Below are 25,604 nucleotides of genomic sequence, written 5' to 3'. Positions count from 1 at the left end.
TGAACACCTCCAGGGATGGACAGGGCATCCACAGCCTCTCTGGGCAGCTGTTCCAGCACCTCGCCACTCTCATGGTCAATAAATCTTCCTGAGCCCATGAGCAGAGAGCTGGGCTTTTGTCTACAGGGAAGTCAGTGAGATTCTTCACTGCTTTGGCTTCATTTTGGATCTGTTAGATAGGCCCAACTTACCCGAGGGCAGTGACAAGAGCTCGGTTTCTCTGATGCTGTGATTGCAGACCTCTGACCGTGGTGGTGCTCAGCTGACTCGTCCTTGCACGTTGATTTTTGGAAACGTGAGCCTGTAGAGTGTGCAAATCAATCTTTATGCTCAGAAAGCTCGTAGATCTGTGGTGAAATGCGCTGCTCCAACCAGCCTCCGGTGACCGTGTTGAGGTGAATGCCAAATTACACCTGGTTTGTCTCCTCAGCTGCTTAAGAAACAGATTTAGAATGTAGAAACGTTTTATTGTTTGTAGCTTTTTACCTAGGAAGAAACCTAAGAAAAACATGTTGTGTTTTTCTCTGTGATGTGGGACAAGGTCAAATGCTCACAAGGGGGGTTGCTGCAAGCAGCTCTGCAGGTAGGAGTGAAGCCTGGCTGGGAAACTTCTCTGATTGAAGAGCCTGGAAGCAAGTGTGCTTGCACAGTGACTAAATCTGGCATGCCATTAATTCTTCCGTGTGGTTCTGTTAATTGCTGTCATTGTGTGAACTGATGGTTTAAGCAAAAATAGAAAATTTTATGACTGATGTCTTGCTTACAACGCATCATCTTCACTGAAAGTGCCATTCTGCAGCAGCTCTGAATGCTGCTCTGTGTTGTCAGTCACTGTGATTCATCTTTATCTAAAGGAAAAATAGGTGGAAGAGTGCGTGCCTGGAAAGTGCCCAAGTGCTGTGAGGTCAGTGCTCCAGACGGGGCTCGGCGCTCCCTGCTGCTCCAGCCTGCTCCTGGCTGCCCCTGCTGCAGGTCCTGCACCTGGTGTGCCTGTAAGATATGTGAGGTAGCAGCCAGAAGCCTTACAGCCACATTGTTTCCAAAGAGGTGCTGGAACAGCTGTGCTGGCATGTGGGGCACTGTGCTCAAACGTGCAGGCTGCTGCTTTGGGTGCTCTCTGAATAGCTTAATTTGTTTACTTGCGTGTATGGTTGCTTAGTGGCACATGGGCAAAAAATAGTAAATACAGCTAATTCAGTTGTATTACTGATAAGCTAGCATCTCTTGAATATAAAAATGTATGTTTAATGAGGCTTATCAGCTGTAATTCCTGACTTTTGCTGGGCAGGACATTAAGTAAACAGAGGTGGTGAACTTGGTGAGGAACCCGGCATCCCTGGGGTTACCTCTGCCTCTGAGCTGTGCACTGAGTGCCTCTGCTGCTTCACACTGTCACACAGGGGTGTTTTCTTCTGCTCACTGCCTTACCGTGCAGTTGTCACCAGTTTCTTGTGCCTTGTTTTCCTTAGCAATAGAAGGGACTCGTTTAAAACAAACAAAACCTTGAAACAATCACACGGGGTGATGCAACGTACTAGCTGAAGTATGAAAAGCAAGATTTGAAAGTGTGTAAGATGGATCAGTTTGCCTGGGAAAGCATTGAGAAGTGTTACCATTTTAGTACAATGGGTTTTCAGACTGGGACAAGCGGTGAATTTTCCGGTCTTGCATCAGATGTTTGGCAGCAGCAGTTAATTTTTATCATTCATGGGGCAACGTTCCTGTTGCCCAAAAAAGCATGCGTCTGATCAAGAGCTTTCTGGAATTTGTTTATAAAGCTTTCCTTGCTGCTGAAATATTTGGACAATACTAGCAGCAAAATCCTAGTTAATTACAAATGGTTGAAGCAATTTCCATGCTTATTTCATTGTTTTTGTAGATTGTCTGTTCAAACTATGTCCTATGAACCGGTACTCTGCTCAAAAACAGTTCTGGAAAGCAGCAAAGCCAGGAGCTAACAGCACGACTGATGCAGTGCTACTCAACAAACTGCACGTAAGTATTCAGGTTCTGGTGCTTGTTGATTATTAACACTCTAATCTGTACTGCTTTAAAGAAGCATTTCTAGTCACCTTCCCACAGTTACCAAGGAGGCACCAGCAGAGGGTGTTGAAATCATTACACAAGACTCCTTTTGAGGCATTGACTGAGATCTCACTTCTAAACACCTTTTGGTTTGTGATGGCATACTGTTCACAGCCTGTGTCCAAACAATGGGATGCATGGTACCAGGTTGGAGTGGCAGCCATTTAAACTTCTCTTGGTGACCTGTGCTGACCACAGTGGTGCTCTTTGTGGGCCTGTACTTTTCTGTTGGTGCAGACAGCTGCTCAGAGGAGCAGGCTCTTGGGATTGCAGCTCAGCACATGAAGTGATGGGTGCTAGCTATGCTGGTTGTGCCATGGGAGCAAAGGAAGGCTGATAGATCTGCTGAGGTTTCTCATGTAAACGCTGCTGCTGGATCTATGTAAAGGTTGCTGGGTAATTATGACTAATTTATAAGGCCAGACTGCCTCTCTTTCCTTATTAGCTTGCAGTATTTAATATTTTTCTGGGTAAGATGTTGTTCAGCAGTTGAAAACCCAGCCAGGCAGTTGATTGCTGTTTTTAGAGTTGCTTTTTTTTTAAAAAAAGCCAACTAACTTAAATACCATCTGTTGACTTTAGAGTTAAATAAAACACATGTTTATGTTAAAATTGCATAGGCTGGAGTACTTCATGTCAAAATTACAATTCTAAGTATTTTTAGTTTCTTAAAGCCTATATTAAGCTCCTTGAAGACAGAAATACAAAATGGCCCAGTAGGAGAGTGTCATTTGCTGATTGCCATATGGCTGCCTTGCTCCTGCGTTTTACTGAGACTGTTAGGCTCATTTTGCTTCTGAAAACATAATTTTATATCCCAGGAGCAACAACTTGACCAGGTGAAAGTTACTTCTTCACTGGCTGTAGCACAGAGGTCAGTCCCTTGTGCTGTGTTTCTCCTTCCCCCTCTACGATGATATGAGAAGGAGGCCGTGCCATCAAGCTTTAAGTCTCAGGGGTTTCTGGTTTTATGTTTTCTGATGTGTCAGGGGAGGGGAGAGTTCAGGTTCATGTATTTTAAGGAAAAGTATGTTCTAAATACTGTATCACACAGGGAAGACACTGTGTAATTGCTCTGGATTGCTGTCTCGTTTAAAGTTGTCTTCTCTTCCTTTAGTATCTTCCAGTTCAGGTGCCTGGGACTGTTACGTTACTGTTTTCTGACGGGGTCCCTGCAGAGATCCAGGATTTGATTTTCCCAGTGTTTATCCCCAGCTGAGTGTGTCCATACAGGCAGTGCCCCAGCCTGCACCTGCTGTCTGCTTGGCTGGGAGAGCCTGAGGCCGTGCAGTTCTACTGGGAATGGTTCAGCACTGAGCCTCTGCGGTGGGTGTGCGCAGTCACATCCATCCCAGTGCCTGAGTCTGGTGCATGGAGTTAAAATAATTTGATCGTGTGTGCGCTGCCTGTGCACCAAAACTCTTTTCTGTCAGTTATGTGAGCACATGTCACTTATGGGTACGTGGAAGGCACTAACACCCCTGTGTTTTCTGTAATACGTCTTAGAGGAGAAGCAGGCTGTGTCCCCAGAATGTGTGCCTGCAACTGTTACCTCTGCACATAGCTGGATTTCTTTAGCAGGACATGCAATTTTTATGAAAATCAGCGATGCAGGATTTAGTCATATTCACTTGCCTTTTTTGGCTTCTGTTTGCCTGCTGGTGCAATTTATTGTCTGCTGTGGCATGTTCACTGCTGAGGTCAGGTTATTTTAAGTTAATGCCATTTAAGGGATTTAAAATCTGGGACACTTGTCTTTCTTTGGTATCGTGAATCAGTGCTGCTTGAGAAGCTGACATCTAGTGGCCAGAGAAAGTGCTTCTTTCTGCTTGAGTGACAGTCAGATGTGGCAGATGGTTTTGAAACCCATCCGAAGCCTTAATCATGTTTGCACAGAGCACACGATGTCCCTTGTTTACAATCATGTGATACCTCACCCTGTGCAGGCAGAGGATTTTTCTTGGTTACTGTCATGGATAGCTGAGACACTGCTGTGTTACCCAAATAAATCTTTATTGATGCTATACTCTGAAGTCAAGGAAAAGAAAATGTTTTTCAGTAATAAAAAGAAAATTATGCAACAATTTATGCAGCACTCTATTTCTGAATGGTGGGGTTTTTTTGAGTTTGAATGAGCAGCTGTACCCCAGGCTCTCATGGAGAAAGAGCTGGTTATCACACATAGCAATATTCTAAGAGTAAGAAATTCTGTATGAGCTGAAGGTTATGGAACTTGAATATAGTATGCAGGTAACTCTTCCTGTGTGGTTGCTAAGATTTCTTTTCTAATCCTGCTCTACCATCAGGAATATGATAAAGCATTTGTTTATTTCTCTCCAATCTTTTTTATCTCGTGTTTTATTGCAAAATTTTGTCAAATTCAAAATATGTGCTGTTTAAATGGTGACCAAACAATTGAAAAAACGAGTGAGAAATAATGCTGTTGGAAATAACAAAGAGGGACACGCTGTATTGTGCACTCATTTTTTCTCAGTTCTGTGAAACACTTACAGATAACCTTGGTGCTTTGGCCACACTGGCTATAAAACAGCAAAGAAATTGTTTGGCTCTAATTTCAGCATGCAGCCGATTTGGAAAAGAAGCAGAATGAAACTGAGAACAGAAAGCTGCTGGGAACAGTTATCCAGTATGGCAATGTTATCCAGGTGAGTTGTGAGCATCTCTGCAAGCTGCATGGGGGACTTCAGCAAAATCCTAGAGAGAGTGACTGCAAATTCCTGAAGTTCATTGAGAAGAATCTGTAGTTTTGAGTAGTGTGGCAGCACTCTGAAGTGTGATTCCATGAAGCAAGGTCTGATGTCCATAAGGATGCAGATAGACCAATGTTTTTTGTGATGGATTAGCTGTGCTTTTTCTCCTCTGAGGTCGTGTAATGATTTCATTGGGAATGCTTTCTGTGCTGCTGCATCGCTGGCTGTGTGCAAATGGCACTGTGCAGTTCCAAGCACAATTTCTTGCAGTCAGGTGATCAGACATCAAATGGCAATCTTGCCTCAGAGGAAAGTGAACACATATAGGCAGTTATAGTCCCTTTAAGCAAAGGATATACCACTGAAGTTAAACCCAAGAGAAATGGAAAGAACAATAACTACATAATTGAAAAAGGCACCCTTAATAACTGGAGTATAACGTGAGCAGGTGCTGGATCACCCTGAAACCAAAGCAAACTTACCTTCCAGTAGATTTGGTGCTGCAGCCCTTCAGGAGTAGGGCTAATTACCAACTAGGTCTGATTTGCCCTAATTCAAGGCAGTGGGTGACGAGGAGCACGACAGAGGGGGCTTGGTTATTGCATGAAGTTGGCTGGTTGTCTTTTACCGTTTGGCACGTCCTAAAGCATTTGCAGTTAGGTTAGCTGGAAGGGCTTTGTGCAGGAGCACAGTGTGCTACTGAAATAAGCACCAGTAGAAACGTGCCTGAATTCATCACAATTTTCCTATAACGTGCTTTAGGTTTTACTTTGATTCCTGTGTAACACTGTGGTTGTCCTATACATGCTCACTGTCTGTTGAGGGGAGGAAAAACGAGCATTCCTAGAACTGAACTCTAATTCTTATTCTAGCTGCTTCACTTAAAAAGTAACAAATACTTAACAGTAAATAAGAGACTGCCAGCTCTACTAGAGAAGAATGCCATGAGAGTGACCTTGGATGAAGCTGGAAATGAAGGCTCCTGGTTCTACATACAGCCATTCTACAAGCTGCGCTCCATTGGAGACAGTGTAAGTGCTGAGAAAATCATCTTCATGTATTGTTTGCATGCAGCTTGGAAGGAGGTCTGTCATGCAATTAATGAAATACACAGGTATTTTAGTGCATGATATTGCAGAAACAACCTTTTTCCTGTCGAGAGGGAGAGGAAAAAATTGCTATGGTAACTTGTATTTTGAAAACATGCAATGGGTGAACGTTGGAAGGAATAAGGGGCTTAATTATGGTAGCTGTGCACAGTTCCTGTCCAGTTCTAAATGAGAGGAACTGCTGAGGTTCTTCAGCAGATTTGGAGTAAGTGATTAGCATCTAAGCTTTTGGTGTTGCTAGCTTTGAATCAAAATTACTCAAAAATTTTACGTGAAGAATGAGGTAATAATGAGATCAAATGGCTCTGTTCATGGGAAGACTGGAAAATAACTCATTTGGTATGTAATGCATTACTGTTGTACAAGAGATCATGCATCAAACTTAAGAAATTAAATATCTGAGTCACCTGGTTGTACAGTCTGTCTAAAACACAGCATAAGTAAGCATTAGTGTGCTCTGTGCTGTAACCCAGCTGTATGCTTGGCACATAAATTCAGTGGGCTTTATAAAATAATTCCTCCTGTGAACTATCCCAAGCATTTTCATGTAATTGTTCCTTTTGCACACACTTGCACGCATGCATGCCAAAGCACAAGGCAGTGCAGTTGTAGTGGCCATTAACCTCTTCAAATCCTGTGAATTTGCAGGTGCTTTATCATAATGACCAGTTGTCTTCAATCCAGAGAAGGATTTGTATTTTAATTTAAGTAAGGCTTGGCCCAGGCAGAGGGGAAGAACAGGACATTTGCTGTCCATAATAAAGTGCATTTGCCTTGAGTCATATGCCAGCCTGGTCGAGAGTCTGATTTTACAAATGAGAGTGCATCTTGGAGGAGGAGGATTTTTGGCTGACCTTTTGCTATCGGAATTACTTGTTAAATGTTAACCAATGAAACAACTTCATGGGAAGCAGCAGATAGATTTGTTACCAAAATTACAGGCTATGTTTCTTCTGTAAGCCTCTAAGTCCCTTGGTATGGGATTATTTTCCTGCCTGAATGACTGAATCTATAGTAAGCTTCTGGTGCAATGGAATCCTGATTTTCTTATTCAGACCGGCATCTCTCCAAACTACGAGGCTGCAATTTGCTCCTATCACTTTTTTTTTTTAAACAAAAAACAAAAAAAACATGCTTTCTGAGATTGCAGGTTTGTCTGATGCTGTGCTTACCTACAGGTTGTCATTGGAGACAAAGTAGTCCTGAACCCTGTCAACGCTGGTCAACCTCTTCATGCTAGCAGTCATCAGCTTGTTGATAATCCGGGCTGCAATGAGGTAAGGGCAGACAGACAGAGCTGGTAGCACAGGAGTTGGGAACAGCTGTACAAACCTCTGTAATTTCAGCTAAGCTGCTAGGGCTTGTGTTGTAGGAAAATTAAACCTTGGTAAGTTCATTAGCACCTGTGGTGATGTTTAAGAATTATCTTGTAACTCATCTCCTTAATGTCTCTGCAAGACTTCTCTTGTACCTTTTGTGCACTGAACAAAGGTTGAAATTTGATCTGGTTTTTTTTGACTGGATAGAAGTGAGATTATTCTTCGAGATCAATAGCCATGGCTCTATGGTGAGTCAGATCTGTAGTTAGATTTTTCATGAGCAGATGCAGAAGTGGCTTTATTTAAAGTAATGCAGGAGTTTGTGTACCCTGATGAGCACCAGGTTAAAGAAATAAGGCAGTAGTTCTGTGGCAGAGCTTATGCAAGCACAGGACAGTGGGACTAACAGTTTTGTTTCTCCTTTTAGGTCAACTCTGTGAATTGCAATACAAGCTGGAAAATAGTCCTTTTCATGAAATGGAGTGATAATAAAGATGACATCCTCAAAGGGGTGAGACTCAAAAGTTTACTTGCTTGTAACTTGTTCTCCGGTGGGTAATGTCTCTGTCTCTACTGATCATGCATTCTGGGCTTTGACAGGGGGATGTAGTAAGATTGTTTCATGCAGAGCAGGAGAAGTTTCTGACTTGTGATGAGCACAGAAAGAAGCAGCACGTCTTCCTCAGAACGACGGGGAGGCAGTCTGCCACTTCTGCAACCAGCTCAAAAGCACTGTGGGAGGTGGAGGTAAGATAAGAACTGTGACCTGGGCTGGAGGTGGCTCTGTGGTGGCTGCTGCTCTTTAAAAACCACATGCCTGCATTACTTTTGTTAGCTAAAAGTCTTCCTGATATTTGAATTTAATATTTCCTTTATTTGCTATGTTTTCTGTGCGAAGTCAAAACTGAGGGTGATTTCTAGTGCTGTAACAGATAGCTCTGAAATACGGGTTCTTGACAATTCAGAAAAGAGTACAGAGAAGCATCTGTGATGTCATTTTTCACCAGTCTCTGAAATCTAAAGCCAGCTAATAATCTCAACTGTCCCGCAGAGTGTTCTGAACATTCTGTTTCTGGTGTGCAATGCTGTGATTATACATATCTCATTTGAAAGGAGATAGCAACCCGTGCTAGACTGTGCACTGTCTGAACCATTTTTCACTGTACTGGGCTTTTACATAGCGACTAACATCTGTGCCATCATTGGTTTCAAAAAATACTCTCCCTCTATTGGTACAAAGGATAAACCAGAGCTATTTTATGTCAGTATGGTTTTAAACGTTTGCCATTTGCACTGCCTGTGAGAGCCATAGAATTAGTTGTAATGCTGCGTGTGTTTTTCCTATTGTCATTGCAGAAGTATCTGATTTGATATACAGCTTTTCCCTATTTCTGTTGAAAGCTTACCTGTAATGAGCGTTACTTGAGAGCCTTACCACAAAAGCCAATGATTGCTGTAACTGTTCATGTGCATGCAGTCACACAGCGATGAGTGCAGTGTGCTCAGAGGTGGTGCAGTCCCTGCTCAGAAAGCAGAGATCAGCTGTACTGAGTATTCCTAAGTGAGTGTACCTGGAGTGGCCAACACAGAGTAACAGGTCAGCTGATGTTGGAGATTCTGCTTGCTACAGGGCAAGTTTGCAGTCTGTCAGATTTCTCTTCCAGTACTTCTGTACAATACTGCTACATTTCAGACCTTTCAGAAGGTTGAACATTAGATACAGCACACTAGTTAAATATTAGTTCCAGTGAAACTTGATGGCTCTGCTGCATCTCTTTAGGAAGTGTTTCAAGAACCTAGCAACGATGCCAGTTGAGAGCACTTTCTTTCATTACTTAATTGCCAGCTTGTGCCCTAATCTTCCTGCCGTCACCCACCAGAAACTCCAAATGGAGCACTAGTCAGTACCCAGCAACCAAAAAAACATCACAGAATCACAGAATTGTAGGGGTTGGAAGGGACCTCCAGAGATCATTGAGTCCAACCCCCTGCCAAAGCAGGTTCCCTACAGCAGGTCGCACAGGTAGGCATCCAGGCAGGTCTTGAACATCTCCAGAGAAGGAGACTCCACCACCTCCCTGGAGCTCTTTGTTATGTTTCCTCTTTACCTGTAAGGGAAATATATATGTGAAGTACTGTATTTAAAGAGAGAAGTCACTCGTGTATAGTGTATCTGTTCCCCTTTCATTGCAGGTGGTACAGCATGATCCTTGCCGTGGTGGTGCAGGGTACTGGAACAGCCTTTTCAGGTTCAAGCACCTTGCTACTGGGCACTACTTAGCAGCAGAGGTAAGTGTTGGGGTTGTTTAGGAGCTCTCTGCCTTTCCTTCTCAGCATCCTATTCCTTTTATTCTTTCTGAAAACCTCCCATTTCCCACCCTAAAAAGATGAGGGAAGGAGAGCAGTGTTTGGGTCCTTTAGAGTCGTTACTAACATGGATGGTAGATGTGGAAGTCAGTTAAAGAGGCTCGGATGAATGCTGCAGTACAGGGATAGTCTTGAACATATTGCACCTCCTGTATGAATTCTAAAGGCAATTACTCTTCTACAAAGGGTAGGTGCTAAATACTGGTATACTGTTTTGTGGGTAGTGAGAATGAAGTTGAATTAGTATTTGAATAGCTCCTAAATGGCTGAGCCCCTCTGGGGAAAATGAGTTCTATCAACTAGTGTTAGCTTCTCTCAAGTCATGGATTTCCTAATAGGAAAGACTGACTGTAAGATGGAAATGCAGCTAGGCTTCAGAGCAGGCTGGTAAGAACTGCAGATAATGCTTAAGTGTCCAAGCACAAAGTAAGGTCTGTTTTGCTCACTGTAGTTGATATCTTTCCACACTGAAGTAAAATTTCAGGGCATCTTATAAAATGAAATGAATAAAATGTCAAAGCATTATAATTTTGTGAGTTTTGCTGCTTAACACTTGTAAATGTTCATTAAAACTAATTGTAAGTATTTCAGTGCACAGATATACCAATATGCCTGTACACAAACCTCTGTAAATAATGGCTGTCCTGGATGTAAGGGTGCAGAGCAGGGCAGAAAGGCTGTCTTAGCTCATGTTGTTGACATGAGAGTTTCAGTGGGAAAGGTCTGGATTAAATATCCTACTCCTAACAAGCAGGTTGGAAAAGTAGCAACAGTTTGTCATGTGTACATGAACAAATCCTTTTCAACTATGGTCCAGTATTGAGCTTTTTCAGTACATTTTGGGTTTGCTAATCAGCCAATTAGAAATAAATCCACTTGTGTATTATATCTGTTCTGCATGCCCAGTAGAACCATAGCAGCAGAGCTCATCTTTTACAAAACAAGTTTAGATTGTGCTGAGGTTGTTTCCCACTTGTAGCACTGTTAGAGTTTTGACATGCATGTGATTCTGTTTCATCAGGTAAACCCTGACTATGAGGAAGATGACCAGGAGTGTCAATCCTCAGTAAGTATAGGCAAGAGTATGATCTTGCCCCTAATTGAGAGGGCTTGCACAGGCTCTGGTACTCAGTTGGCCAGTGCATAGGTCGTTGAGGCCTTGTTGCTAGTGCAGATGCTGAGAAATTGTGTGTTATCTGAAGGCTGTTAGGGCCCCTGCAGGGTATTAAAAACTGGAGTAGGCTTTAGTGAGAAGCAATACACCTGTGACCAAACTCAAGTGTTGCTTGGACCCCTTACCTTCCCACTTCATAGTGTGTCTTTCTGTCTTCCTCTTTCTTAAACCTTTGCTTTCTTGAAGCACTCTTTGTATAGGTCTGAAGAGCAAGTTGCTCAAGGTTGGCATCAAATGTCATGTGTTCCTAGTGGGATGTTCACATCGTGCTGTGCCAGTCAGCCTTTCTTGGCCTCCTTGTTTAATTCATGAATACCCTCTCATTTTAGTGTGTCACGGGAAAGCCATGCTGAAGGGCCTGGAAAGAAAGAATGGCAGGGTGGGAATGATTTCAGTGCCCTTCTTTCTTCCATTCTTTCTCATGAAAGCAAGTCTGTGTCCTTCTCAGTAAATATGTTTGTGTTGAAGATTGGGTGTGCTGATGCTTTGTTCTGTTAGAAGCTTCTCATTGGTGTCAAAGAGAAACAACATTGCTTCAATGGGAGAAAACAGAACTGGAACAGCATTTTCAATTTTAGCTTACATTTTTTAACTTGGATGAAATTGTGGGCTTATGTGAATTTCTCAGTCATTTATCCTGAGTAGTGGGAGATTTGCTACACTTAGAACTGCGAAGGAACTATTCCCATATTTAAAAGGAGGTGAATGCTTTGATAGTGCTGCAGGGATGAGATTACCTCTGAAAGGGATTTGTCATCACAGCCTAGCCATTAAGAAGCTCCAACTTGCCCCCAGATACTGAACTGTTATCCTTATTTCTTGGTAGCTTAGCAAACACTCATCTTCTGCCAGCTGGTCTTTAGTAAATGTAGTTGTACAGTGGGGAAAAGCATGAACAAAAACTCCACACTGCTGTTCTTCCAGTGAGGGGGAAAAATATCCAATGCGAAACTGTTTTTTTTGGCTTAACTTGAAAGTTAATCAGTGTGTCTGTCATTATAGATACCCTTCCTGCTGGTAGTGCACTAATGCCTTATTCCTGAGTGCAGTAATAATGGTGACACTCGGCTTCAGAAGTGTACTTTTTTCCCTTCTGTGTTTTTTTAACCACTAGGTGGCAAAAATAGACCATGAAGAGTAGGATCAAGAGCACATAATTCATTTCTGACATAAAATTACTGCACTGCTTAACATTCAGTCATGACAACGTGGTGTGGGCTGCTTACCTCTGCTTTCATACATTACTTCAAATTCATTCCAACGTGAGCTCTATGCAGAACTGCAGGTTTCTTTGCATAGCTGTTTTGTTGCTGTTTTCTTTTAGCTCAGTGGAAAAGCAGTTTAAATGGGCATGAATGAGACACCGTGTAACACCCTTTCAGTATTAGTGGGCTGCTTCTGTCAGTGTTGGTGCTGAAGTTTAGTCTTCCCTAAATTTCCTCAATTCCTGCTTCCCAGTTTATTGGTTTCCATTGTCAGCTTTGTTGCAGTTCTTGTATCTGCCCAGTTGTGTCCCGATGTGTCAAAGGCACATCATGGATGTTAGCCATTGTCTTACTGTGGGGATGAAGGGCACTGCTGAAACGTGGAGAATTCAAACCCAAGGAGCACGTTTCTCCAGATGTAAAGCCTCCAGATGGACCCTTGAATGTATGGTGGCTTCTTTTGATGGCACATTCCCAGCATGTATTTCTGTTCCGTGCAGTTAACTGTCTGTTCCCTTGTGCAAAACCAAAGACTTTAAATGTCACTATTTTGCAGCCAAGTTCACCAAATACCAATGTGCAAATGACAGAGTATTCTGAGGCACAAACAACACTGGGTAGCTATTCAGTATTTTTAGGGATTGAAATGCCCTGCATCAAGACCTCAAAAGACTGGTACTTGCTTTCAGCCTCCTTTGGGTGCCTGTCTTCCAGTGATGCCAAATGCATTTCAGAAGCCAGTAGTGTCTAGAGTGGCCATCTCACCAGATGTGCATCATCTGGAGCTGGTCAGAGTTCCTGATGCACTATGTGGTGAATGACTGGGGGGTTTTGAGTTTCTTCTGTTACCCTCTGCAAGACACAGCTTCTGTTGTCTAGGATTTAATGTGTGTATCAATCCAGGAATGCTCAGAAGTTATTAACAGTGGAGAAAGCTAGGAAATGTTTGACGAGGAGCTGCTGGTGCCCCAAGTCAGAAGTTATCTTCTCCAGGGCCTGGAGTGGTTCAGAGTTAGGTCTACAAATTACATAGGCAGTTGGGCCTGGAGAGCTTGAACTGACTTTGTGATGGGACTTCTTCCACAGCAGGACCCTGAGCAGGATGCCTCCAGAAGAGGCTTGCGCAGTGCTCAGGAGAAGATGGCGTACTCTCTGGTGTCTGTGCCTGAAGGAAATGATATCTCCTCCATATTCGAGTTGGACCCCACCACCCTGCGAGGAGGAGACAGCCTCGTCCCCAGGTATGGCCAGCAATTTTGAGCTGTTTTCTCACAGTTTTTTTTCCTTTGAAATTGAGGTGGCTCTTCAAATTAATGTAGAAATGCCTAGAACATCACTCTAGTACTTCACAGTGGAGTTATTGGTAACAGAACCCCATTTTATAGATGGGAAAACAGATGAAGTGTCTTTCTTGCCAGTGTAGAAACTGGCTGAAGTCTGTTGTATATAGGGCTCTTCCCAGTACCTGTCTGTATTGCATTTGCTAAGACATGACTGATGCTTAGCACTTCATTTTCTGTTGTATCTGGTTAGTTAACTGTTCATATGGTACCTCTTGCTACTTGAAAGACACTGTACCTTTCAAAGATGCACAGTTTGAATGCAGGCTCTATGCTGTCCGCTCCTCCCCAGAAATATTTGTTGTATGGACTTTATCCAGCTGCCTCTTTGAATCAGCAGATACTGTAAGTTAGCATAAATTAACAAGGAAAAAAGAGTTATTCCTGTTATGGCAGGTTGAGTAGAAGTAGTTTTGTTACTTTCTTTGTTGTTATTTTTTATTCCACTTGATCCTGCTGGCATTTTGCATTTCTGAACAATGCTAAGATTTCTTGCCTGGCAATCTGATTCACACTTTGAAACTTCTGACTTTCTTTTAGGAACTCTTATGTCAGACTTAGACACCTTTGCACTAACACCTGGGTTCATAGTACAAATATCCCTATTGATAAAGAAGAAGAGAAACCTGTGATGCTTAAGGTAAGCTTTGTTAATTTTTTGTGATTGCATCCTTTTGTTCTATACTTTCACTTATATGTTGCTTATAGGTAAGAATTCCAGTCCTTCAAGACTTTGGAGTTTGTCAAACAGCGATCAGTGTAACAGCAATTAATAGTGCCTACACAAAGCATTTTATAGGCTTCTATAGTAGCTTAATAGCTAGCTGTTAAATCTCTGGTATATGGCAGTCAGCACATGGAAGATTTTTCTCCTCTCTATGGCAGCAGTTTGCAATCTCAGACTGAGATTTCTCTGTATTGGAAACACCTATGAGCTTGTGCAGAGTGGGTCTGTTCCCATGTTGTCTGAGTGGATCTGCGTAGCAGTGGGGCTCTTTGTTAGTGCTAGTTGTTCACATACTTAGTGATACTGCTTTTTTGCCTTCTATTCTGATAATAATCTTTGGGTTTTAGATTGGTACTTCTCCAGTAAAAGAGGACAAAGAAGCTTTTGCTATAGTACCAGTTTCTCCTGCAGAGGTTCGGGACTTGGACTTTGCAAATGATGCAAGTAAAGTGTTAGGTTCCATTGCTGGCAAACTGGAAAAAGGAACAATAACCCAGAATGAAAGACGGTAAGGAAACAAGTAGTTCAGATACTGCTTGCTTTACTCAAGACCTGTTTCTTTTATCATTGATACGTGCACGTAGTGGAGGCTCTCAAGCAGTGTTCTGTCAGCCTTCGCTGTCACTTTGTGAAGTGAGAGCATGGGAACTGTTGTGAACGTAGGGGAATAATCCGTAGCGTGCCTCTCTTGATGGGCTTTGCAAAATGAGTGTGGGAATTTATAATCCATCTTGTGAAGAGTGAACATATGACTTATGGCAAATCCTCTGGCAATGTCTTTGAAAAATATGTGGCCACTCAAAAAGAATGTGCAGTCTGCTGTGTCAAACCCGCGTGCTTCCATAGGCGGTGTCTTTCATTTGGCCTCAAGGAGATTATAACCTGATCTATTTTTTTTCTGGCAATTCAAAAGAACTGCTGAAAACTTAGTGATCATATAGTGGCCTTAAAGCGATGTCGTTGTCTTAATGCTTCTGCAGTTTGACTGTTGTACCTGTGCTATTGTAACAGGCTGTAACAATAGGGAGCACTTGTTCCTAAGGTTAAATTTCATGCAAACGTTGGTGCTTTATCCAACATCTGGGTTAGTAATAATGCTTTTTGTCCTTAACATGAAATCTGTGTAACCTCACACTGTCGTTCTTTTAACAGATAGAATCTGTAGTCTTGTATTAACAACTTGTGACTTTTCTGTAGATCTGTTACCAAATTGTTGGAGGATTTGGTCTACTTTGTTACTGGTGGAACTAATTCTGGGCAAGACGTCCTTGAAGTGGTATTTTCTAAACCTAATAGAGAACGGCAAAAACTGATGAGAGAACAGAATATCCTAAAGCAGGTAGACTGCATTTTTCTCTAAGCTATGCCTACACGAAGGGTTGTCTGAAAGGAGATCCTAGTAATAGAACCTGGTCAGAATGGTGGGACCAAAGGATCCGCTGAGTTTCTAGCTGTTGGCAGCTTGGCAGTGTTGGAACTTCCACTGGGCGTAGTATTGCTAGAAGAAAAGATTCTAGAATATAGTGATGATCCTGGCTGCTCTGTGGCCTAGGAACAAACAGCAGCTTCAGTGTGTTTCTGACGTGTCTTTCTGAAATTGCTGAATGTTAACACAGTGCCTTTACGTTAGTTTTAATCAAATGCCTCATGGGATTCATGTTTGGGTTTTAATAAATCCGTAGATTTTCAAGTTGTTGCAAGCGCCGTTCACTGACAGCGGCGATGGCCCCATGCTGCGCTTGGAGGAGCTTGGAGACCAACGTCATGCTCCCTTCAGACACATCTGCAGGCTCTGCTACAGGGTGCTGAGGCATTCTCAGCAGGATTACAGGAAGAATCAGGTTTGGAATATGTTTGCAGCTCTCAGCGGTACTAACGTTTATCCTGCTCCAGAAACCACTGATACTGCTCCTGCTGTGCTGTGGTGTGGTTGTACAGTCAGCAAGATGGTTTTTGGATTGCTTAATTTTACTGTCATCTTTCAACTCTATCACTGCTGCATGCAGTGTAACTATAGCAATACTTGTAAGGAGAATTTGAGAAAGCAATGGAATTGCTGTCAATCCAGGTGAACTTCTTCACTCTTGTGTACTACAAGCTCCATTGCAAGTTGGCCCATGAACTAAGGATGCATAGTTTTTTTTGTTGCCAGCTATTAAAAACCAGACTTGGATAGGGGGAAATTCTTTGGTATCCAGTCCAGGAATAAGGGAGATGTTAAGACTGTGAAGAACAATTAGAATCTAACTCAGTCACTGCCTGGATGTTGGAATTAACAAACGTCTTGTTGTTTTGTTATTGATTATTTTCTGAAATTCTGAGAAGGAATTACATCACCTCTCTCTTTCCCTCTGGTTAAAGGAATACATTGCAAAGCAATTTGGCTTCATGCAGAAACAAATTGGCTACGATGTCTTGGCTGAGGACACCATCACAGCACTGCTTCACAACAATCGCAAGCTCCTGGAGAAACACATCACAGCTGCTGAGATCGATACTTTTGTTAGTCTTGTGAGGAAAAATAGGGAGCCCAGGTGAGATCTACATTTTTAAATACACAGTTACCTTTTTCCTCAGTCTTCTGAGAAAAATCTGCACCTGCCATCTTACTAGCAAGTGAGCACAACTCGTTCACTTCTTTTTTGGCATTTGCCATAACTCCCTGTAAAGGCAAGGATCTTCTCTGTAGTGTTAAATCGGAGTTCTGAATGTTTTCTTTCTGAAATATAGATTGCCTCAGTCTAAACCTCAGCACGCATTGATACCCTCTTGGCTTACGTTTTCCAACAGGTTTTTGGATTATCTCTCAGATCTGTGCGTTTCCATGAACAAATCTATTCCAGTAACACAGGAGTTGATCTGTAAAGCCGTACTGAATCCAGCAAATGCAGACATACTCATTGAAACGAAGTAAGTCAGTGCCTTTAGAGATGGTTTTCCTAGTGTGAAACAGAAGGGAAGGGATTCAAAGCTGAGAGCACTTCTGGCACATCTAGAGAAAGCAGTTAAATATGAGCAGAGTCCTCTTTGGATGCACAATAAATGGATATTGATGACTGCAGGAGTCTCTGATGTCTGTTTTCAGACCTGCAGTCAGAGACTCCTTTCAGATATTTTGTTTTCTTTCCTTCAAGTAGAAAACCTTACAGGAAAGGTGTACAGGATTCCATAAGCTGTCTTCTGGGTCCCAAGCTTCCATCTCTGAGCTGTCTGAGCACCTCTTGGGCAGTATATGGACTCTGCGCTCAGCTTGCACCAAAGCAGAAGCTGATGCATTTCTGCTCTCTTGTTTCTCCCCCCCCAGCTGTAGGGTTTTGGTCTCTAGTTTTCTGCATTGCTCTGATGGAGCCTCACTGCAGGCACCAAATCCCAGTTGTCTTTTTTATCATGATGAGATTATTCAATACGTGGAATAGGGTCCAGATAATCATAATCTAAATACTGTAAAAGGGAAGCAGGCCTTTGTCAGGTAGTACCCAAAATCCACGTGGCTGAGAATATCCTTGAAGAGGTCATTCTCTTCATCAAAGCATGAAGACTAATTTATTTCCATCAGCGCTTAAATTTGCCTCGTATTTTATTTGTTCTTATCTCATATGCTTGATTTGCATGTTTCATATGTATGCTTCTAGTTCTTCAGCAAAAGAAAGAGCACAGTTACTGTTTTAGTGGCTGAATTGCTTCTAGCTATGTCATATAAGCAGAAAAGTGTTGATCCAGTTATTCAGTTATCCAGTATGTATGGGATCTAATATTGATCAAATGTTAGATATTTTTGTTTACCAAATCTTCCTTGTTTGTTGAATGGAATGTTTGTTGTCAAATGGAAAGGTTTACATTCTAAATTTACTCCACTGCTTTTAGTAATAAAACCCAAGGACTTTCTGTAATAAATTGCTATTGCAGAACGAGCGTGATATTCAACTTCTACTTGGCATAGTTCAAGAATAAAATTTGTTTTCTTAAGGCAGGTGAATCATAAAATTACTTACTTTTATATCACCAGTACATTTCAGCAAATGTCTTGAAAGAAATGTTCTGAAAGCTCTGCATGGGTCTTGGCAGCTTCTAGTCTAACCACACTTCATTCTGGCAGGCTGGTCCTCTCTCGATTTGAATTTGAAGAAGTGTCAAGTGGAGAAAATGCCTTGGAAGTTGGAGAAGATGAGGAAGAAGTGTGGCTATTCTGGAGAGACAGTAACAAGGAAATCCGCAGTAAGAGTATCAGAGAATTGGCTCAGGATGCTAAGGAAGGGCAGAAGGAAGATCGGGACGTGCTCAGCTATTACAGGTTAACAGCATGTGCAGTAGCTGGCTAGCAAAGCTCATCTACATGGTGGGGGAAAGCCTTCAGTGTATAGGCTTCAGTTAAATTGGGGGAAAGGATGCTGTGCTCGTGGATGAAGTAGCCGTTAAAAAGTGACTCTGTGAGGTGTGAGCTTAAAAGCGTTAAGGTTCATGGTTAGAAATCAAATCATCAGCATGGGAAAGTTTAAACTGATTTGAAAAGATTAGCTGAGGCTTACAGTGCATTAAACTTGCACACCATTTAATGCCTGTGTTTCTGCTTGCTTTCCATGTGAATGGATGTTAATGCAGCCTGAATGCCAGCTGTGTAGGTTACCTGTGTTGAAATGGTGACTGGGGGTGACTTCAGTGTACGAATGGTTTTACTTTTGGTTAGAAGAAAAAAACTTATTTACCTCCTGCCTTCTGTGGTTGGTGTTCCTGTAGTATTCTGCAATCAAAGTGTTCAGCAGTCCTACAGAATTCAGCAGGGCAGTGTATGAACTTTAAAAAAAAAATACAAAATGCCACAGGTGAGGTTTGATTAATGCACTGTTTTTTCGTGCAGTTTGAGCTGTGCTTTTAGCAGTTTCTAATGTGAGGTGATGTTTCCAGATGACTTGACAAGACACCAAGTTCTTGGCATAGTGTTAGATCAAGTTTCAGCCCAGACCAAATTCCTGTGTCTGGGTTTTAAACTTCTGAAAGCAGTGTGACAGACTGAGCTCTGGTGGTACAGGGAGTACAGAGAGAATTTTTGGGTACCTTTTTTTTTTATTTTATTTTTTGCATTATCTCCTGCACTGAAATAATTTCAGTAGACTTCCCAGTGTGTTTTCAATTGAACCTATTGGAGGGCTGTACTTAAAATACGATCTTTTGTAATATCAACTTATAAAAATTATAGTTGCTTTCGAAATGGATTACACTGCATTACATTTTCTTCTAAGCAGAATTGCCAGTGTTAATTACTTTTAGCCCACCTTATAGTCATGTGCATGTTAAAATAACTAGAATCCTGGAATGGCCTGGGTTGCAAAGGAGCACAGTGCTCATCCAGTCCCAACCCCTGCTGCGTGCAGGTCACCAACCAGCAGCCCAGGCTGCCCAGAGCCACATCCAGCCTGGCCTTGAAAGCCTGCAGGGATGGGGCATCCACAGCCTCCTTGGGCAGCCTGTTCCACTACAATTTAGTGTAAAGTTGGGTTAACTACCATAAGGAGCGCTTGGAGATGAAAAGCAATCTGTTGTCAATTAAACATTCATTTCTCTAGGAAATCTCACAGTTGACACTGCTCAACACAAATCTATGAGTATTTATGAGTGTTGGATGTTGGTGACTGAAGGTTAATTATCAGTCTGCTGAGTGTGCACAACTTAAATGCCAGTTATTTGCTCCTACAGGCTGGGAAGCTAAGGAACAGTTTATTTTTCAGTTACCATCTTTGACTGGAGGGAACTGAGTTCAGTACTTTTGAGGCATCTTTTAAGGGTTCTGTAGTCCAGCTGTTCCTCAGTGAACCACCATGGCATCAGCATTACTTACAAGTGTTCCATCTACAGTATTCAGGCTGAGCTGCCTTAAGTGTTGTTTGGATCCTTACAAAACTTTTGGTAATAGTATTGCTTCTGTATAACTCTCTAGAAAATGAAGAACCCTTTTATTTTATTTTTACACTCTTTCCACTTTTACTAGTGTTTGGTTAATACCTTTTCTTTTTCTTTCGAGTAAAGACTGGAAAGTAGAAAATTCATCCATTGTTACTGCATCTAATATCAGTGCTACAGGCAGTGGATGGTTTGGAAACGTTTGTTTGTGTTTCTCCCCTCTCCCCAAAGATACCAGCTAAACCTCTTTGCTAGAATGTGCCTTGATCGCCAGTATTTAGCCATAAATGAGATTTCTGGCCAGCTGGACGTGGATCTCATCCTCCGCTGCATGTCTGATGAAAACTTGCCCTATGATCTGAGAGCATCTTTCTGCCGGCTGATGCTGCACATGCATGTGGATCGTGACCCCCAGGAACAAGTTACACCAGTGAAGTATGCACGGCTGTGGTCTGAGATTCCTTCTGAAATTGCAATAGATGAGTAAGTACTTGCTGGAATGGTGTGGGAAAGGAAATTCCATCCTTTGATTATTAGTAGTATTTTTAAATGAAACCGGATCAATCCGAATGGTTGTTTAGTACTGTTTTAATTTGTTCTTATAGCCATGTGCAGATTCATTGCTTGTAATGTTTGGAGGGGATCTTCCTCAGTAAAAAAAAAACAAAACAAAAAGAAGTAAAAACACCACCTTCCTGTCTGTGTGGTGTGAAGTATGAAAGGTGGTGTTTCTGCAGAACACTGTGGTGTCTGCCTCGATGGGGGTGATGCGGTCAGTGACCCTGGGGAGGGGAAGCAAGGGGGGAGGGAGGGCTGTTTCCTTCTTGCCTGATTTGATCCGAGCAGTGACTCTTCAAAGCTGATTGTCTGTACAGCAGCTAGTGCCATCAATAGCAAAAACAAGGGGAAGGTGCAGAAACGAGTAACGTGCTGGATGCAGTCATGCTGCTTAATCACCAATGGAAAATACTCTGCTAGAGGGGTAGAAAACCTAAACAAAACCTCAACCTGGCTGGAAACTTGATTTCTTGACTGCAAACCCCCTATCACCTCTTTATAGTAGAAGTAATTTAACAACAGTTGAACAGAATTGAACGAAAGAGGGAAACGGGAATTGACAATCATGTTAACCATCAGGAATTTGATTCTTTTTGGTATTAGCACTTATGTACTCCCCTCCTCACTAACCTACTCTTTTATGAGCAAATACAGCAGCTCATAGTCAACCTTAAGTGCCAAAATAGAATAATGATAAGCTTAAGATAAACAATGGGTGAAGAATGGTCAAAAAGGGACGAGTGCAGAAGGTAGGGATTTTCTTTTTACAGTTATCTGCACAGACTGAGAAACACAATGTTTCTGTTACCAAAAAAACGTCTGCACTGAATGAATGTTGTTTTTATTTTAACATCCACAGTCAGCATCTCTTGGCCACAACTGCTCTCCTGAGTGCTGCACGCAGCTTGTCAGTTTGCAGTTAAAAAAGAAGCGACTTTACTGGGACAAAACTCTGTTTTGTGTTTTGTTTTTCTCGGATACTTTTAAGTAGTTTCAAAAGTGACCCTATGGGATAAAGCAGCAAAAGCCAGGAAAGTCTGGTGTCAGCTTCCTGACTGTCCATTGGACAGGCTGTTCAGGAGCCTTTAACTTTTCCTGGGGGAAGCAGCCCTGTGTACATTTGTGCTGAATTGTGTTCTGTTTGTTTTCCCCTTCAGCTATGATAGCAGTGGAACTTCCAAAGATGAAATTAAAGAGAGATTTGCACAAACGATGGAATTTGTAGAGGAATATTTAAGAGATGTGGTGTGTCAGAGATTCCCTTTCTCTGATAAAGAGAAGAATAAGCTCACTTTTGAGGTAGTTATCCAGTTCTGATATTAACCTTTTTTGGTGGGATGTTGGTGCTTATTTCAGCAGCAGGAAGATGAGCAGCACTCAGCACTGAGCTGCCCTGCCTGCTGCCCTCCTCTCGTGAAACAACACGTCCACTGAGGTTTATGAGGTTTGCTCTTGAAGTGCAGTTAATGAATGTGAACTTATGTCTTAAAATTGCAGCGACTTTTTTACTTCTCGTGTGTTGTGTTACTACCAAAGCAAGCTTTCCTGGCATGGTCAGTAAAACAAAACACTCTGTCTGCATGCACAGATATTCTCTCCATCTTGCAGTACCACAATGCATAGAGCAGTGCCATCCTCCATGGCTTATTGTCCAGTCCATGTAGTCTGTGCAATCAAATGTAGAGGGTGCGTGCAGTAGTATTCTTGGACTATGGATTAAAAATATGGTAATTTAAATGGAGAAACACACTTGAGCTGATTGGTCTGCATTCAATATTTGCATTACATGTGAAAGTATTTTTGTGGATTGTGAGGCAGCGTGTTGGGAGGACTTGTGGGGGAACTTAGTAGTCTGTGGATGTGGCATATGTATATGTGTTGTCAAGCAAAGCCCTAAAGGCAATTTATACGTACCTTCTGGTCTTGACCTATCTCAGCTGGTTTGTAATGAAACAAATACAGTAGCTAGGGAATATCAATGGTAGCAGGGAATATCAGTTGTACCTAGAGACCTGTGCCACCAGCATTGTAGTATTTGTGAGCAAGTAGAAAACTCTCTAATGACATGCAGAAGTACACAGTCTAGTATGGAATTAGGAGGTATCACAACCAGAATATGACTCACAGCCATGTCATTGATTTTTTTCACTCTTTTAAAACTTGATTTTTTATAGCAAAATGTTTAGTACTGATCAGACTTCTTATTGTTATTTTTGTAGGTGGTTAACTTGGCCAGAAATCTGATATATTTTGGTTTCTACAACTTCTGTGACCTCCTCAGGCTAACCAAAATCCTCCTTGCTATATTAGACTGTGTGCACATCACTACCATCTTCCCTATTACCAAAATGGCAAAAGGCGAGGAAAGCAAAGGTAAGACTGAGAAATGATTGTTGACCAGCAGGTTCTAGTTGGTGTAAAAATGTTAGCTTGCTTCCAGCACCTTCTACTCAGTGCTGTCTGTGGCTTGATTGTAAAGCAGAGTGATGTCTGATGGAAGAGGGAGCAAGCAGGGTGGTTCTGAACCATTGCTCCCATTGACTTTCACCTGTTCCAGGGAGTTAGGTGTCTGGCTGCCTTTAATGTTGACACAAGTTCTCTGTAGGATGTGAAGGGTCCTTGGGCTGTTAATGCAGTCCCATTACACCAACATAATTACGTGTTTATTTACCTCTCTGAAGGGAGCAATGTGATGAGATCAATCCATGGAGTCGGGGAGCTGATGACCCAGGTGGTGCTGAGAGGTGGGGGATTCTTGCCCATGACCCCACTTGCTGCTGCTCCTGAGGGCAATGTCAAGCAGACTGAGCCAGAGAAGGAGGACATCCTGGTGATGGATACGAAGCTGAAGATCATTGAAATACTTCAGGTATCAGCATCGTAAACTACTGGACACCTTGTTCTGTCTTTAAGTGTCAGTATAGTGCCATGCAACCGTTTCATTTACTCCTGCCTTGCATGTACCTGTTTTCAAGTCTTACAAGGGCAACTTTCTCAGGCAGGAAGCACTCACTTACATATGATAATATGGTACAGTGACTGAAACCATGTGGCAGGCTTGAATCTACAGCAGACTCATGTGTATTTAACAGTGGCTTTTGAAGGGCTGATTTGCAGAAGAGGAGAGCTCTTGCTCTTACTCCCTGCACTCTCTTAGTTTGTCTGGATCTCCAGGACAATCTTGTTAAGTGTCCCAAGCAGGGGAGTCATGCTTGATGCTTGTTTCTGGATAGCTGTCAGCCTGAACAGTTGATGCCTGTACATTTCCCAGTCTCTTGCAGTCCCTTCCATCTTTGGCTTTTCCTTCTTGTTCACTCCCTAGTCTTCAGAACATGAAGAAAAAAGGGTTTTTTTTCCCCCTTTTCCACAGCTCTGTTCTGGATGTGACACAAAAATACTGTGCTGAGATCCATCTTCCCTCCCTCGCTGTACAAGTTGAGAACTGTTGGGAACTTCATGGGCGAGTTCATGTAGGCCAAAATGCTGAAAAGGCCGTGTGGGCGGAAGCATGCAGAGCAGCAGGAAAGCCATGGTGTGCCTTCCCCCTGCCCTCCGTGGGAGGCTTTGCACGGAGCTGCATCTGAGGTCGTGCCCTTCCTCTCAGCAACAGATGCAGCACGTAGGGGAGGCTTGATTCACTTCCTTTCACCATGTCTAATTTTAGTTAAACCAAGAACTTCTCTCATACGGCCTGGCATGTCACAGTGGGGTGTTTTAATGTGTCAGTATTCCCCTTTACCATAGGTTATTAAACCTGGCATTAAGCACTTTCCCTCAAACGTGAGGATGCATGGTTTGGGCAGCAGTGAGGAATTAAAACTCTGCAAAGGCTTTTACTTCTGAGGTTTTGTTACTGTGTGCCTGTTGTGCTCACTGAAGTCACTGGAAAAAAAAATTAATGAGTCTGGGACTAGAAAACAACAACGACAACAAAAGCATTGCAGTGCATATTTCCACATACCTCTTCTGCAAACTGCATCCACGTTTCTAAAATGTTGATCTTGTGTTGGGAGTTCAGTGTTGTGTAAATGGTCTGCGTGTGCGCTGGGAACAAGCAAGCCATTTCAACATTTCTACTACTTCTGTGTCATCAGTTCATTCTGAATGTGAGATTGGACTACAGAATCTCCTGCCTACTTTGTATATTTAAACATGAATTTGATGAAAGCAACGCCCAGATGTCTGAGTCACCCACTGGAAGCAGTAGTCAAGAAATGCCAGCAAATGTACCAGGTTAGTTACCTTGCAAAGAATGAGTTTGTGTTAGGAAAGGTTCTCTAATCTTAGTAATCGATTCAGGTTCTTTCTTTGGTGTGTGAACATTGATCCCACAGAAGCAGTGCAAACAGAAGGTTGCCTGGTAACATCAGTAGTCTCAGTTTTGTACTCACCATCAGTTTTTTATTCAAAATGTTCTTTTTACTTCGCTGCCTATTGTGCCCAAGAGTTGGTCATGTAGTAAACTGATGTATAAATTGCAAGTCCTATGGCATTCAGCTCAAGCTGATGTTTGTCACTCCTGCTGGTTGGAGAGATGGGGCAGCAGAGAGGGAAGCAGCTGCCAAACTTCCTGCAAAAAAATGCCGAATGCTTTACTCTTTTATCATTTTGGAGTAATAATTATTGCCAGTAAAATAATACATACCTTCTACTGGAAAACACAGAGCCCTTTCTGTCTGTTGAGCCATAGGAGTATTGTTGCCACTGCTTTGGAACTTTTAGCTGCAGTCAGGCGTTTCCTGTGGACAATCCCTCTGAAACTTACATCAGTCCTTCGGTCCAACTGGGATGTTGCTGAAGTGGTTATGAGTTCAGTTTGTGAGCTGATGGCAGGTTGATGTATTTTCTTAGGCTATCAGCATACTTCTTCAGTAACGTATGCATTCCGTTCAGGTTTCTGTGACTCTGGCATACATCTACAGCAACTCTTGTGGTTTAAGATGTGTTTGGACTGAAGAAACATCTCTGGTGCAACTCTGACACTGCGTATTTGTCTGCTCTTCTGTTCTTAGGAGCCCTAGACTTTGAACATATTGAAGAACAAGCTGAAGGAATCTTTGGTGGAAGGAAAGTATCTCTTCAGTAGCACTAATCAAGATGTAGCGCTGCAGTCC

General features: G+C 42.3%; 1 protein-coding gene across 3 annotated transcripts in view; it reads left to right on the top strand.

The window, feature by feature from the left end:
• The window catches only part of ITPR1 (inositol 1,4,5-trisphosphate receptor type 1), a 149,006-nt gene that overhangs the window by 34,478 nt on the left and 88,924 nt on the right, over window positions 1–25,604 (top strand). Inside the window, exons 4-25 of one of the 3 annotated variants that reach the window (XM_042823314.1) lie at window positions 1,880–1,995; window positions 4,665–4,751; window positions 5,669–5,827; window positions 7,084–7,182; window positions 7,652–7,735; window positions 7,825–7,971; window positions 9,418–9,513; window positions 10,613–10,657; window positions 13,057–13,211; window positions 13,851–13,950; window positions 14,385–14,545; window positions 15,235–15,376; window positions 15,720–15,878; window positions 16,399–16,571; window positions 16,828–16,947; window positions 18,134–18,328; window positions 20,164–20,415; window positions 21,648–21,789; window positions 22,710–22,863; window positions 23,172–23,359; window positions 24,585–24,723; window positions 25,503–25,557. In XM_042823314.1, the coding sequence (XP_042679248.1) occupies window positions 1,880–1,995; window positions 4,665–4,751; window positions 5,669–5,827; window positions 7,084–7,182; window positions 7,652–7,735; window positions 7,825–7,971; window positions 9,418–9,513; window positions 10,613–10,657; window positions 13,057–13,211; window positions 13,851–13,950; window positions 14,385–14,545; window positions 15,235–15,376; window positions 15,720–15,878; window positions 16,399–16,571; window positions 16,828–16,947; window positions 18,134–18,328; window positions 20,164–20,415; window positions 21,648–21,789; window positions 22,710–22,863; window positions 23,172–23,359; window positions 24,585–24,723; window positions 25,503–25,557 (2,968 nt within the window). Of the gene's footprint in view, window positions 1–1,879; window positions 1,996–4,664; window positions 4,752–5,668; window positions 5,828–6,853; window positions 6,881–7,083; window positions 7,183–7,651; window positions 7,736–7,824; window positions 7,972–9,417; window positions 9,514–10,612; window positions 10,658–13,056; window positions 13,212–13,850; window positions 13,951–14,384; window positions 14,546–15,234; window positions 15,377–15,719; window positions 15,879–16,398; window positions 16,572–16,827; window positions 16,948–18,133; window positions 18,329–20,163; window positions 20,416–21,647; window positions 21,790–22,709; window positions 22,864–23,171; window positions 23,360–24,584; window positions 24,724–25,502; window positions 25,558–25,604 lie in introns of those variants that run through there. The other 2 variants (XM_042823315.1, XM_042823316.1) reach the window with 2 other exon arrangements.

Source organism: Centrocercus urophasianus, unplaced genomic scaffold (assembly GCF_019232065.1).
Source record: "Centrocercus urophasianus isolate 14NV4802_14NV808 unplaced genomic scaffold, USGS_Curo_1.0 seq_22, whole genome shotgun sequence".
Lineage (NCBI taxonomy): Eukaryota > Metazoa > Chordata > Aves > Galliformes > Phasianidae > Centrocercus > Centrocercus urophasianus.
This window is presented reverse-complemented; position numbering and strand designations above follow the sequence as displayed.